The 12,389-nt window shown below is 33.3% G+C and overlaps 1 protein-coding gene across 1 annotated transcript in view; it reads right to left on the bottom strand.

The window, feature by feature from the left end:
• The window catches only part of CCDC178 (coiled-coil domain containing 178), a 394,667-nt gene that overhangs the window by 304,080 nt on the left and 78,198 nt on the right, over positions 1–12,389 (bottom strand). The window contains 2 exon segments of the mRNA XM_060118365.1: positions 2,181–2,317; positions 2,540–2,635. Coding sequence (XP_059974348.1) covers positions 2,181–2,317; positions 2,540–2,635 — 233 coding nt within the window.

The raw sequence follows: 12,389 nt of genomic DNA on the forward strand, positions 1-12,389 counted from the left end.
TTTGTTTTCTCTTCCTTTGGAACATCACGTAGGTATGTGGCCGATGTGACTCTTGCCTGCACATCTCTTAATCTCTCCTTCATGTTACAAACTTTTCACTAATTCTCTGTTCAGCACTGTGTAATCTGCTGCTAAAATCATCCATTTAATTTTTAGTTTCAAGTATAAATTTGAGGAAAAAAATAAGTGACATCTTAAGATGTTATCTGAACAAGCATAATGCATACTATGGAAATCCTCTATATCCAGGACTGCTACATTCCCACTGCTTGTGATAGACTGTACTAGTGTTCCCAATTGTTCATTATCTCTCTTTTTAACAGGATTAGACTTCCCACCCAGTTGACATTGGGCCTGGCTATATGACTTGCTTTGTTCAATGGAGTGTGAGCAGGAGTAACATTTATCATCCTGTGGAAGCTGCAGAGCCACTGAGTTATCTCACTAATGCACTTGTGCTACCAGAGCAACATGCCCTAGAAGGATCCCATCCTTCACCCTGCATCTGAGAAGTAGAAATTACATGAATCACACACAGCAGACACAGCAAAGCTGCAGTACAAGTGAGAAATAAACCTTTATACTTGAATACCACTAAGACTTGGCGGGTACTCATTGGTGCTGGATAATGTAATAAAATGTAACTCTCACTCTTTCTTTTCTCCAGAGCTGTCTCGTCATTAGCTTACCCACTCTTCAGATTTTTCTTCGCCTCTGGTTCTCTTTCTTAATAAAATAAAATAAAGTTTACAACTACAATTTTAGGTTATCCTTTAGAAAATAATGTTCCTTTTGCTTTCTTTAAAAAAGTATATTTAACATACAGATAAATTTTACAAATGGTTTCATTCTATCATCCAAAGATAAAATAAGCACTAAGAAATCTTATCAAACTTCCTACACAATTGTCCAGTATCATCATCACCTCTCTCCATTCCTTCCTCTTTTCCTCCTTTCAATAATTAATGATGGAGAGCATAGTAACTGTCAGGAACTATGCTTGATGATGAGAATTCAATGATGAAGAAAATATGGTCATGGCTTATGTCTGCCCTCATGGATCTTCCCATTTGTTGAGGAAGATGGACACCAGTCAAATATTTACACACACAAAGCTGCAAATATGACAAGCGATATGAAGGAAAAAATGTATGCCATATACATACATAATAGAGGAATTGGATATAACTAGACAGTCAATGAAAGCTACTCAGAACTGACTTCTCAGCTGTAATCTTAAAGATAAGTAGTAATTAACTAGGTAGAAGGTGGAGGAAAAACATTTATTGAAAAGGAATTAGCATAAGAACACCTTAAGGGCTGGAAAAAAAATGTGACAAATAGGAGAAATTGAAGTAAGGCCATTGTATTTGAACCAAATAATAAGGCTGAACCAGGTGTGACAGGAGACTGCAGAGCCAGGCATTCCTGCCTACTCAGGAACCTTGTGGGGCTCGTTAAAGAGGGGCTTTTGTTCCCTCACCCCTGCTAAAATTAATGCAAGTATGGAGGGAAACGGATAATACTTGCGTTAAAAAAATTAAAAGAGAAAAGAACGCACCTACCACAATGTAGATAATGGATTAGAAAGGGAGCACAGTTATTGCAGGTAAACCAGCTTTGGAAGGCAGCTATGCCCACCACTATACCACCAACGCTGCACAAAATCAGCTTTGGAAATCACCAGTTCACAAGTTCATGCAAAACATGATGACAGCTTGTATCAGAGTGCTCGTGCAGTATTGAAACAGATAGATTAAAAAATTATTTAGTATGTGGAACATTTCTTGTTAACATGTTGAATATGAGGGTTAAAACAGAAAGGGGAATCAAGAAAACTCGTAAGTTTATGAGCTAAGAAATCTAGTTTAGTAGTTTCAGGGAAGAATTGAGTACTGACTGAAGGAGATCACGAGCTTGATTAGACACATTTTAAAGTATCTTTGAGTATAAGAGAATATGTTCAAAGGAAGTGATATGAATCACTTTTTATTATTTTGATTTTTCTAAATGGATTCAGAATGATAAAAGAGCAACATTTGGGATAGAAATAAAACTTAAGCTAATGATAAAGACACACACAAACACCATCATACCACCCCAGGAACACAAAATGAAGTTATTATATTTAACATATTAGATATGCTATATAAGAATGAAAATCATATTTGCAATATTACCTGTCACTGATACAACCTAGTATAGTTTCAATATCGAGCTCAAGTCTTCTATTTTCTTCCATCAATTGAGAATATGCTATTGAGACATCTGAAGAATCTTTTGTGATATTAGAAAGCTCAATATCCCATGTTCTTTTCTTTTAAAAAAAAAGAATAAAAGAATCATTTATACATGTTTAAGTAAAAATGATTTAAAATAAAAATTACTAAGAGTAATTTCATTATTACACATTGTTTTTTCTTTTTGAGTGAAAAAGAAAAAGAAAAAATGTAATAATGAAATTACTTTTAGTTGTATGAGTTAATACTTGGGAATAGAGAATGGAGCTCTAGTGGGAAATAGGGAAACATCAACTTACTGTGGCATAAAAATTATTAAGTGCTTCCAAATATTCATTTTCATAAATTGTTTTCTTCCAGACTAGTTGATCATAAACTCTTTTCAAATCTTCTAGCTAAGGAAAAAATACATACACACACACACAATAAACTGTGGAGCTTTCCATTCTTCTGTAAAGTAAAAAATTATCTTTCAAATTATGCAACTATAACATAATATTGATTAAAATAGTATAAAATAACACCACAGGCTGTTTTCACTTATGAAAATTAACGCAAGAGTCTGAATAAAATGTAGCAAAAATCAAGTCTAACAGTATACAAATGTATAATCATGATAAAATAGAATGTATTTTAGTTATAAGAATTGATAAAAATTAGAAAATTTAAATCTTTGCTCTCACCAGCAAATTAAAAAAGAAAATAACATAAATATGGCCAACATTCCCCAAAAATTCATTTGATAAATTCACTATCTAGTTTCCATAATTTTTATACTAGCACAAGGAAAACTCACCCAAATATAATATAATGAACATAAAATATCAAAATAAATCATAAAATACTGAACCCATGCCCACTGAACTAAAAAATTGAAACCTGATTCATCACCATTGTCATGAATCCTGTTTTGTGAAATTTAGCTAAATGCAAGTAGATAATGAAACTAAATTTTACTAGTATAATATTGAATATGAAAATATAATGTCTTCAATTTTAGATGATATGATTGAATATCCAGGAAGACAGAAGATTCTATTTAAAACTACAATAAATGATTTTTGGAAAAAAGTCATAAGGAAATTAATAGCTTTTATCTATAAGAGTAATAATCTGTTAAATATATTGTGACAATATTTTAAAACTTTTGTCAAAAGTATAAAGTATTTGGAAATAAATTCAACACAAAAGGGAGGAGCTATAATACAGCAAACAAAAATTCTTATTTAAAAGCTTAAATCAAGAAAAAATGATATTTCATAGAAAGGTTTGATAGGATATACTGTCAGTTACCACAAAATTAATATAAGACATGATAAAAAGGAGTATTCTCTGTGAAACTTCATGAAATGAAATTTATATGGAAGAAAAGGTATGTGAGACTAGCCAAGAGGTATGTGAAAAATAAAAATAATGTTGTAAACTTGCTACCAGATATTAAAACATCTTATAATACCACTAAATTAAGGAGTATTTATTTTTGGCATTGCAATAAAGAACAGAAGGAAAAACTAGAGCCCAAAAATAGATCTAATGGTATTTGAATTCAGTGAGAGAGAAATCATTTATTTTAATTAATGGACTGGAAGAATGTAGAACCTCTGTTTAAAAAAGAAAAACAAAGTTATCTTTCTACTTCACATCTAATTCACATTATAACAAAAACAAATGTTAGATTAATAAAAGCCTAAATGCAAATACAAAACAGTACAAATTATTAGCATAATCAATATGAGTTTATTTGTATAATCTTGGGCTGAAGGATAATGTCACCTTGTCAAGTAAACCAAGATTTGTTGACATGTCTGATGGCATATTTTACAAAAGTTGTGTGGAAAAACATACCATAAACAAGACTGAAGGAAAAATAAGACTGAGAAAAATGTAAAACAAAAGCCCAATTTTCTGAGATATAGTCCTTATGAAGGGTATCAGTGGACACGGTGCATTAAGAATATCTGAAAACTCTTCTCCATAAAGGTAATGAGAAAACTGGCCAAAAAAAAAGAGTCAAAATTAGCTTTTTTCAGAACTTTGGAAATTAAGTGAAGGTTTCCAGCAAATAGGGAGCACCTATTCAAGATAATCAGTCTAATCTGAGTAAGAGGTATGAGCTTTGTGGTGTTTTAACTTGTCCTTATCCTTCCCTCCGGGTCCATGATAGCCTTGAACAGCACACATTTGTGGAGAAACCCATCAGTTGGGCAGCCACCAGAGGGAGTAGAACTGATATGGAATGCTTTCAAAGTCTCATTCTCACAGAACTGTCATTATTTGACCTGTCTGGTGGTTTTTTGCATGACTCCATCTGCGAGGACATCTGTATTTTCTTGATACAGAGCTCTCCCAGTACAAAACATCTCACCAGAAAATTTTCTCCCAAGCCATGATTGTCAAAATTTTAAGTAGCACAGGCAATTGATTTACTTTGTGGCCACCTGAGACAGTAGACAATGATTGGGACAAATGGTAAACTAACCATTAGGCTATAAAACAAGTCATATTAGATTTTAAAAGATTAAAATGATGTAAAGTATCTTCTCTAACCACACAGGAATGAAATTAGAAATCAGTAACAGAATCAAATTTGGAAATACAAAAATATGTGGAAATTAAACAATATACTCCTATATAACCAACAGGTCAAAGAAGAAATCTCAAGAATTAGAAAATACTTTGAGATGAACGAGAATTAAAGAACAACATAGTAAAACTTTTTGGATGAAGTTAGAGCAACACATGTATACCTGTAAATGCCTGTAATAAAGAAGATCTCAAGCCAATAATCTAATTTTACATCTAAAGGAAACAAAAAGTAGAGCAAACGAAACCCAAAGCAAGTAGAAGAAAGAAAATAATAAAGTTTAGAGTGGTAACAAATGAGTTCTAGTATACAAAAAAATAAACAACAACAAAAACCTAATAAAACAAAAGACAGTAATTTGAAAAAGTCAAGAAATTTAAGAAAACTAGATACATTAAGAAAAAAGGGTCAAATTACTAAAATCAGAAATTAAAGAGGGGACATTACTATTAACCTCACAAAAATAAGAATGATTATAATGGAATACTATAAATCATTTGATGCTGACAAATTAGATAAACAAGATGAAATGGACAAATTATTAAAATGACATGAATTACCAAAAGAAAAAATAGACTAAGAAGAAATAGAAAACCCGAATACATATATAACAGGTAAAGAGATTTCATAATCAAAATCTTCCCACACAAAAAACGCCAGGAGTAGATTGCTTCGCTGGTGAATTCTACTAAATGTTAAAAGATGAATTAACAAGAGTTCTTCAAAAACTCTTAAAAATTAGGAAAGAAGTATTCTACGAGGCTATATTGCCCCATACCAAATTCTGCCCAAGACATAACAAGAAATAAAATTATAGACCAATATCACTGTGGATATAAACACAAACATCCTCCACAAAATAGCAGCAAACAATCCAGTAATATATAAGGGATTATACACCACAACCAAGTAGGATTCATGTTGGGAATGCAAGAATGTTTCAACATGGAAAAATAACTTAATGTAATATACTGTATTAATATAAAACAGAATCAAATTCACCTGATGCTCTCAATGGATATAGAAAAGTTATTTTACATAATTCCACACCCTTTCAGGATGAAACCACTTAACTAACAACAACAACAACAACAAAACCTATGAAATTTCCTCAGCCTGATATAAAAGTGTAGGGGCCTCCCTGGTGGCGCAAGTGGTTGAGAGTCCGCCTGCCGATGCAGGGGATACGGGTTCGTGCCCCGGTCTGGGAGGATCCCATATGCCGCGGAGCGGCTGGGCCCGTGAGCCATGGCCGCTGGGCCTGCGCATCCGGGGCCTGTGCTCCGCAACGGGAGAGGCCACAACAGTGAGAGGCCCACATACCGCAAAAAGAAAAAAAATAAAAATAAAAAAAAAATAAAAGTGTATGAAAAACAAACATTATACTTAATGATGAAAAATGAATGCTACCATCTGAGATCAGGAAGAACAGGATGTTTGCTCACACCACTCATTTTTAACATTGTACTTGAGGTTCTAGACAGAGTATTTACACAACAAAAATAAATAATCTGGTTTCCATATTGGGAGGAAAGAAATAAAAGCATTTGTATTTGCAGATTTTCAGATTTTATACATAGAAAATCCTAATGAATCTACAAAAAAAAAAAAAAACCCTACTAGAGTCCACTATAAGTTTAGCAACTTGCAGGATATAACACAGAAAAATTGGTTTTATTTCCATACAATAGCAATTAACAATCCAAAAATGATATTAAGGAAAAAAGTTCATTTACAGTAGCATTAAAATTAATAAAATTATTAGGAATACATTTTATTAAAAAGTGCAAAATTGATATACTGAAAACTATAACACATAGTTGAAAAGAGTTGAAGAGGCTTAAATAAACGGAAAGACACCTTTGTTCATGGATTAGAAGATGATAATACTCCTTTAATTGATCTACTGATTCAATGCAATCCCCTTTCAAAATGCTAGTTTACTTCTTTTCAGAAATTGACAAGCATATCCTAAAATACATTTGAAAACTCAAAGGTCCCAGGGTAGCAAAAACTATCTTTGAAAGAAAAAAACTGGAGGGCTCACACTTCTGGATTTTAAAACATCCTACAAAGCTACAGTGATCAAAACATGGTAGTATTGGCACAAGGAAAGACATACAAATCAATGGAATAGAATCCAGAGTCCCTAAATATATCAACGATTGACTGAATTCAACAAAGGTGTCTAGATAATGCAATGGGGAAAAAATAGTGTTTTAAAAAAGTGCTGTTGGGAATACTGGGTACCCTCATGCAAAGAATGAGTTTGGACCCCCTACTTCATATAAAAATTACTAAAATTGGAGCAAAGACCTAAATGTAAGAATTAAAATGATAAAAATATCAGAAGAAAAGATAGACATAATTCCTGTGACTTTGGTTCAGGCAACAGTTTCTTGGATATGACACTTAAAGCATGGGTAACCAAAGATAAAATAGACAAATAAGGGCCTCCCTGGTGGCGCAGTGGTTGAGAGTCCGCCTGCCGATGCAGGGGATACGGGTTCGTGCCCTGGTCTGGGAGGATCCCATATGCCGCGGAGCGGCTGGGCCCGTGAGCCATGGCCGCTGGGCCTGCACATCCAGAGCCTGCGCATCCAGAGCCTGTGCTCCGCAACGGGAGAGGCCACAACAGTGAGAGGCCCGCATACCGCAAAAAGAAAAAAAAAAAGACAAATAAGACTTCATCAAAGTTAAAAACTTTTGTGCTTCAAGAATTATCAAAAGTGAAAAGACACTTTACAGAGTAGGAGAAAATATTTTCAAACTACCTGTCTGATGAGAATCTAATATCCAGGCTACATAAAGAATTCTTACAACTCAATAATGAAATGTCAACTGAATTTAAAATGGTCAAAAGATGTGAGAAGACATTTCTCCAAAGGAGATAAACAAATGGAAAACAAGCACATGAAAAATTTTTCTATATCATTCGTGATTAGGGAAATGCAAATCGAAACCACAAGATACCACTTCACACACAATAAGATGGTTTTAATAATAAAGATAGACAATACCAATTATTGCTGAGGATATGAAGAAATTAGAACCCTCATAGATTGATGGTGGGAATATAAATTGTTGCAGTCACTTTGAAAATAGTTGGCAGTTCCTTAAAATGTTAAACATACAATTATATGTCCCAGGAATTCCACTTCTAGGTATATAACCAAGAAAAATGACAACATGTATGAAAAAACTTGTACATCAATGTTAATAGCAGCATTATTCATAATAGCCAAGAGGTATAAACAGCCAAAACACCCTTCAACTGATGAATGGATAAACAAAATGTGATATATACATACAATGGAATACTATTCAGACATAAAAAAGGAATGAAGCACTGATAGATTCTACAACATGGCTATGAAATGCCCAGAAGCAGCAAATCCATAGAGACAGAAAGCAAATTTGTTGGTTGCTAAGAGCTGAGGGGAGGAAGGAATTGAGAATGACTGCTAATGGGTATAGGGTCCCTTTGGGGCATAATTAAAATGTTCTAAAATTACATAGTGGTTACAGTTCCATAAACTTGTGAATATACTAAAAACTATTGAATTATACAATTAAAATACAAGGCCAATATTTCTAAGAGGCAACAAAATCCTGAAATGAATGACAAAGCAAATAATTCAAAAGAACATTGTTTTCCAAACCATTTCTGACTCCTGTTTATTATTTTATTCACATTTACATACCATACCACTGGTACTATTATACATTTAACAGTTTTCTTAAGTCAACTAATTTATTTAAAAAGAAACTATTGTTATTGTAAGTTAAAATCCAATATTATACACCATAAAGAGTAACTTTAAAAATTAAATTAAAAATGACTTTATGAAATAAACAGCTAATATAAAAAAATTTTTAAAGTAGTACTAAATGTATTCAATTTACCAAAAGAAATACTAAATATAATTTTTAGAAGAATTACTATCCATAATTAAAGGAATATTTGGGCTGATGCTATAACTTTAAGATGAGAAGTTCAATAAATTATAAGATGATTTACCTGTATATAAATTAACAAGGTAATTGAACATTAGACTTAATTTCTAAACCAAATGAAAATAGACTTTTTATAAATGTTTGTTTCAAGAAGCCTTTGAAATATTTTCCAAAAATTTTCTTCATAAACTACCAAATTACTTAGCTAACTGATATTCAAGCTTTCATACCCACTCATTACTACTATTGTTTGGTAAATAATCATGAAAAAACTATTAATCAAGCTTTTTAGATATTACAACATATTTTGAATGCATTTCTCAGATAAAGTTGTAACCAAGGCATTGAGAAAATGAGACACATCTAACTTGGCATGATTAAAGGGTGTATTCCATGGCTTCAGTTTTGTTGGATTTATTTTTTTCCCCTAATGTGCAATACTTATTTTAAATTTGTATTAGGACACTTTAGGTTTTTGAATGAGAAAACATCTTTGTGGTATATCCTAATTTTTGATGCAGTTCTCAATCATAAAAGTCATGTAGAAACACGAATTTTTTACCCAAGAAGACTTGAAGTTCTAATTGAATAGGGAGTGAGAAGTTTCCAGAAAAGCCCATATTAAAGATTAATGGTTGATCACCCATTTACAAATCTGAGAGCACATAAGTGTATTTGGTGGTTTGAACTAATTCAGTGAATAATTTTAACTCCGTGAAGTACTTCCCCTTAATCAACACCTTAAACCCTAATCTCTCTTGTAGATTATTAACATATTAAATTATCACACATCTAGTTGTTCAGATGAGATAATTGAGTATCTAAAAGGTGTAAAGTGAAGGTCACAACCAGAATGTGGAGGAGAAATCTGAGTCCAACACTCTAAGATAGATTAAAACAACATTAAATGTTGCTTTAAATGAACTGCTTTAAATGAATTGCTTTAAAAATTCTCTACCTCATGAGTCATCATAGAAATGCAAATTTAAAACCACAGTAGGATAAATTCAACAAAAGCACAATAGATAAAAATAAATAAAAGATAATATTAGATGATGGTATTAATCTGAGGCTGGAATCCCCATACATGGTGGTCTGAGTAGAAAAATGTATAACAATTTTTGGAAAAAATTTGGAATGATCATTGAAAACTGAACATATGCATATTTGGACAAGTAATTCCTAACATAAATGAATACATAATTTTAATGTGTATTTTGACAATCTTGGTCTGAAAAACTGGAAGGACTGAATTGTCATAAACTCAAATGCGGGAGGCTGCAGGTATAATACAATTGGATATCAAGTTTAATTTTTGAAAAGTTAAGCTTGAGAAACCCACTAGACATCTAAATGGAGACTGGGTTGGCAGTTACATATACAAAGCTTATAATAAGAGGATAAGCCCTTGGATTCTCAAATGTTTGGAGTATGCAGAGATAAAGAGAAACCAGTAAAGGAAACTGAGAACAAGAATCCAGAAAAGTAAGAAGAAACAAGAATAGTATGTGTTCTTAGAGCCAAGAGAAAAGTTTCCAGAGATAAGGGTATAACCAACTTGGTTAAGTGCTACATGTAAGTTAAAGAAGATAAGAACAAAGAAACAATGATTGGATTTAGCAATGTGGAAATCACTGTTGACCTAAATCAGAGATATTTTGGTTGAATGGTGAGACAAAAAAGAAAACTGGAATGTGTTTAAGAAAGGATGGGATATTATGACCAAATGAGATTTATTCTAATAATTCAAGGTTCAACATTAGGAAATCCATCAATATAATTCACTATATTTATAGAGAAGATATTACATGAACATGTCCCCAAATGCAGAAAAGGCTTGACAAAAATTGACATCCATTCCCAATTTAAAAAATACTCAATAGGGCTTCCCTGGTGGCGCAGTGGTTGAGAGTCAGCCTGCTGATGCAGGGGACACGGGTTCGTGCCCCAGTCTGGGAAGATCCCATATGCCGTGGAGCGGCTGGGCCCGTGAGCCATGGCCGCTGAGCCTGCAGGTCTGGAGCCTGTGCTCCACAACGGGAGAGGCCCGCGTACAGCAAAAAAAAAAAAAACCTCAATAAATTGAAACTGATAAATACTTTTTAACATAATAAAATGCATACTGAATCTTAAAGCTGGCCTCTTACTTAGGGAAAAATCTAGCAGCAATCCCATTAAGACAAGGACATAGGGGCTTCCCTGGTGGCACAGTGGTTGAGAGTCTGCCTGCCGATGCAGGGGACGTGGGTTCGTGCCCTGGTCCGGGAGGATCCCACATGCCGCGGAGCGGCTGGGCCTGTGAGCCATGGCCATTGAGCCTGCACGTCCGGAGATGTGCTCCACAACGGGAGAGGCCACAACAGTGAGAGGCCCGCATACCGCAAAAAAAAATAAAAATAAAAAAAAAAAATAAAAAAAAAAAATAAAAAAAAGACAAGGACATAAAAAGGATGCCCATGATCTTTACTATCATTTAACACTGTACTTCACATATTGACCAATGTAAACAGAAGACAAAAAATTAAAAGGCATAAAAAATAATGATGGAATAACCATATCTCTATTTGAAGATAAAATAATATCATCCTTGGAAGATTCCAAGATAAACAATGACAAAACTACCATAAATAAATTTTAAATCAGTAAATTAGTATAGTATGATATACATATATATGTATATTTTTTCCATTAGATGGTAGAGCAGGTCTATCTAAAATCTTTTTAGATAATCACTTCCTTATTTTGACTACACTGAGGTGGTTGGGAGGACAACAGCCTTAAGTTTCCTTCTAATTTAAGGGATATGTGAATCACACCCTTCTATTAAAAGTAATTGAATATGTGCCTTTGATTGGAGCATTTAATCCATTTACGTTTAAGGTAATTTTAGATATGTATGTTCCTCTTACCATTTTCTTGATTGTTTTGGGTTTGGTCTTGTAGATCTTTTTCTTTTCTTGTGTTTCCCACATAGAGAAGTTCCTTTAGCATTTGTTGTAAAACTGGTTTGATGGTGTTGAATTCTCTTAACTTTGGCTTTTCTGTAAAGCTTTTGATTTCTCTGTTGAATCTGAATGAGATCCTTGCGGGGTAGAGTAATCTTGGTTGTAGGTTTTTCCCTTTCATCACTTTAAATATACCCTGCCACTCCCTTCAGACCTGCAGAGTTTCTGCTGAAAAATCAGCTGATAACCTTATGGGGATTCCCTTGTATGTTATTTTTTGCTTTTCCCTGGCTGCTTTTAACATTTTTTCTTTGAATTTAATTTTTGTTAGTTTGATAAATATGTATCTTGGTGTGTTTCTCCTAGGGTTTATCCTGTATTGGATTATCTGTGCTTCCTGGACTTGGGTGTTAGGGAAGTTTTCAACTACACTCTTCAAAATTTTCTCAGACCCTTTCTCTTTCTCTTCTTCTACTGGGACCACTATAATTTGAATGTTGGTGTGTTTAGTGTTGTCCCAGAGGTCTCTGAGACTGTCTTCAATTTTTTTCATTCTTTTTTCTTTATTCTGCTCCTTGGCAGTTATTTCCACCATTCTAAATTCCAGCTCACTTATTCATTGTTCTGCCTCAGTTATTCTGCTACTGATTCCTTCTAGTGTAT

Source organism: Mesoplodon densirostris, chromosome 15 (assembly GCF_025265405.1).
Source record: "Mesoplodon densirostris isolate mMesDen1 chromosome 15, mMesDen1 primary haplotype, whole genome shotgun sequence".
Classification (NCBI taxonomy): domain Eukaryota; kingdom Metazoa; phylum Chordata; class Mammalia; order Artiodactyla; family Ziphiidae; genus Mesoplodon; species Mesoplodon densirostris.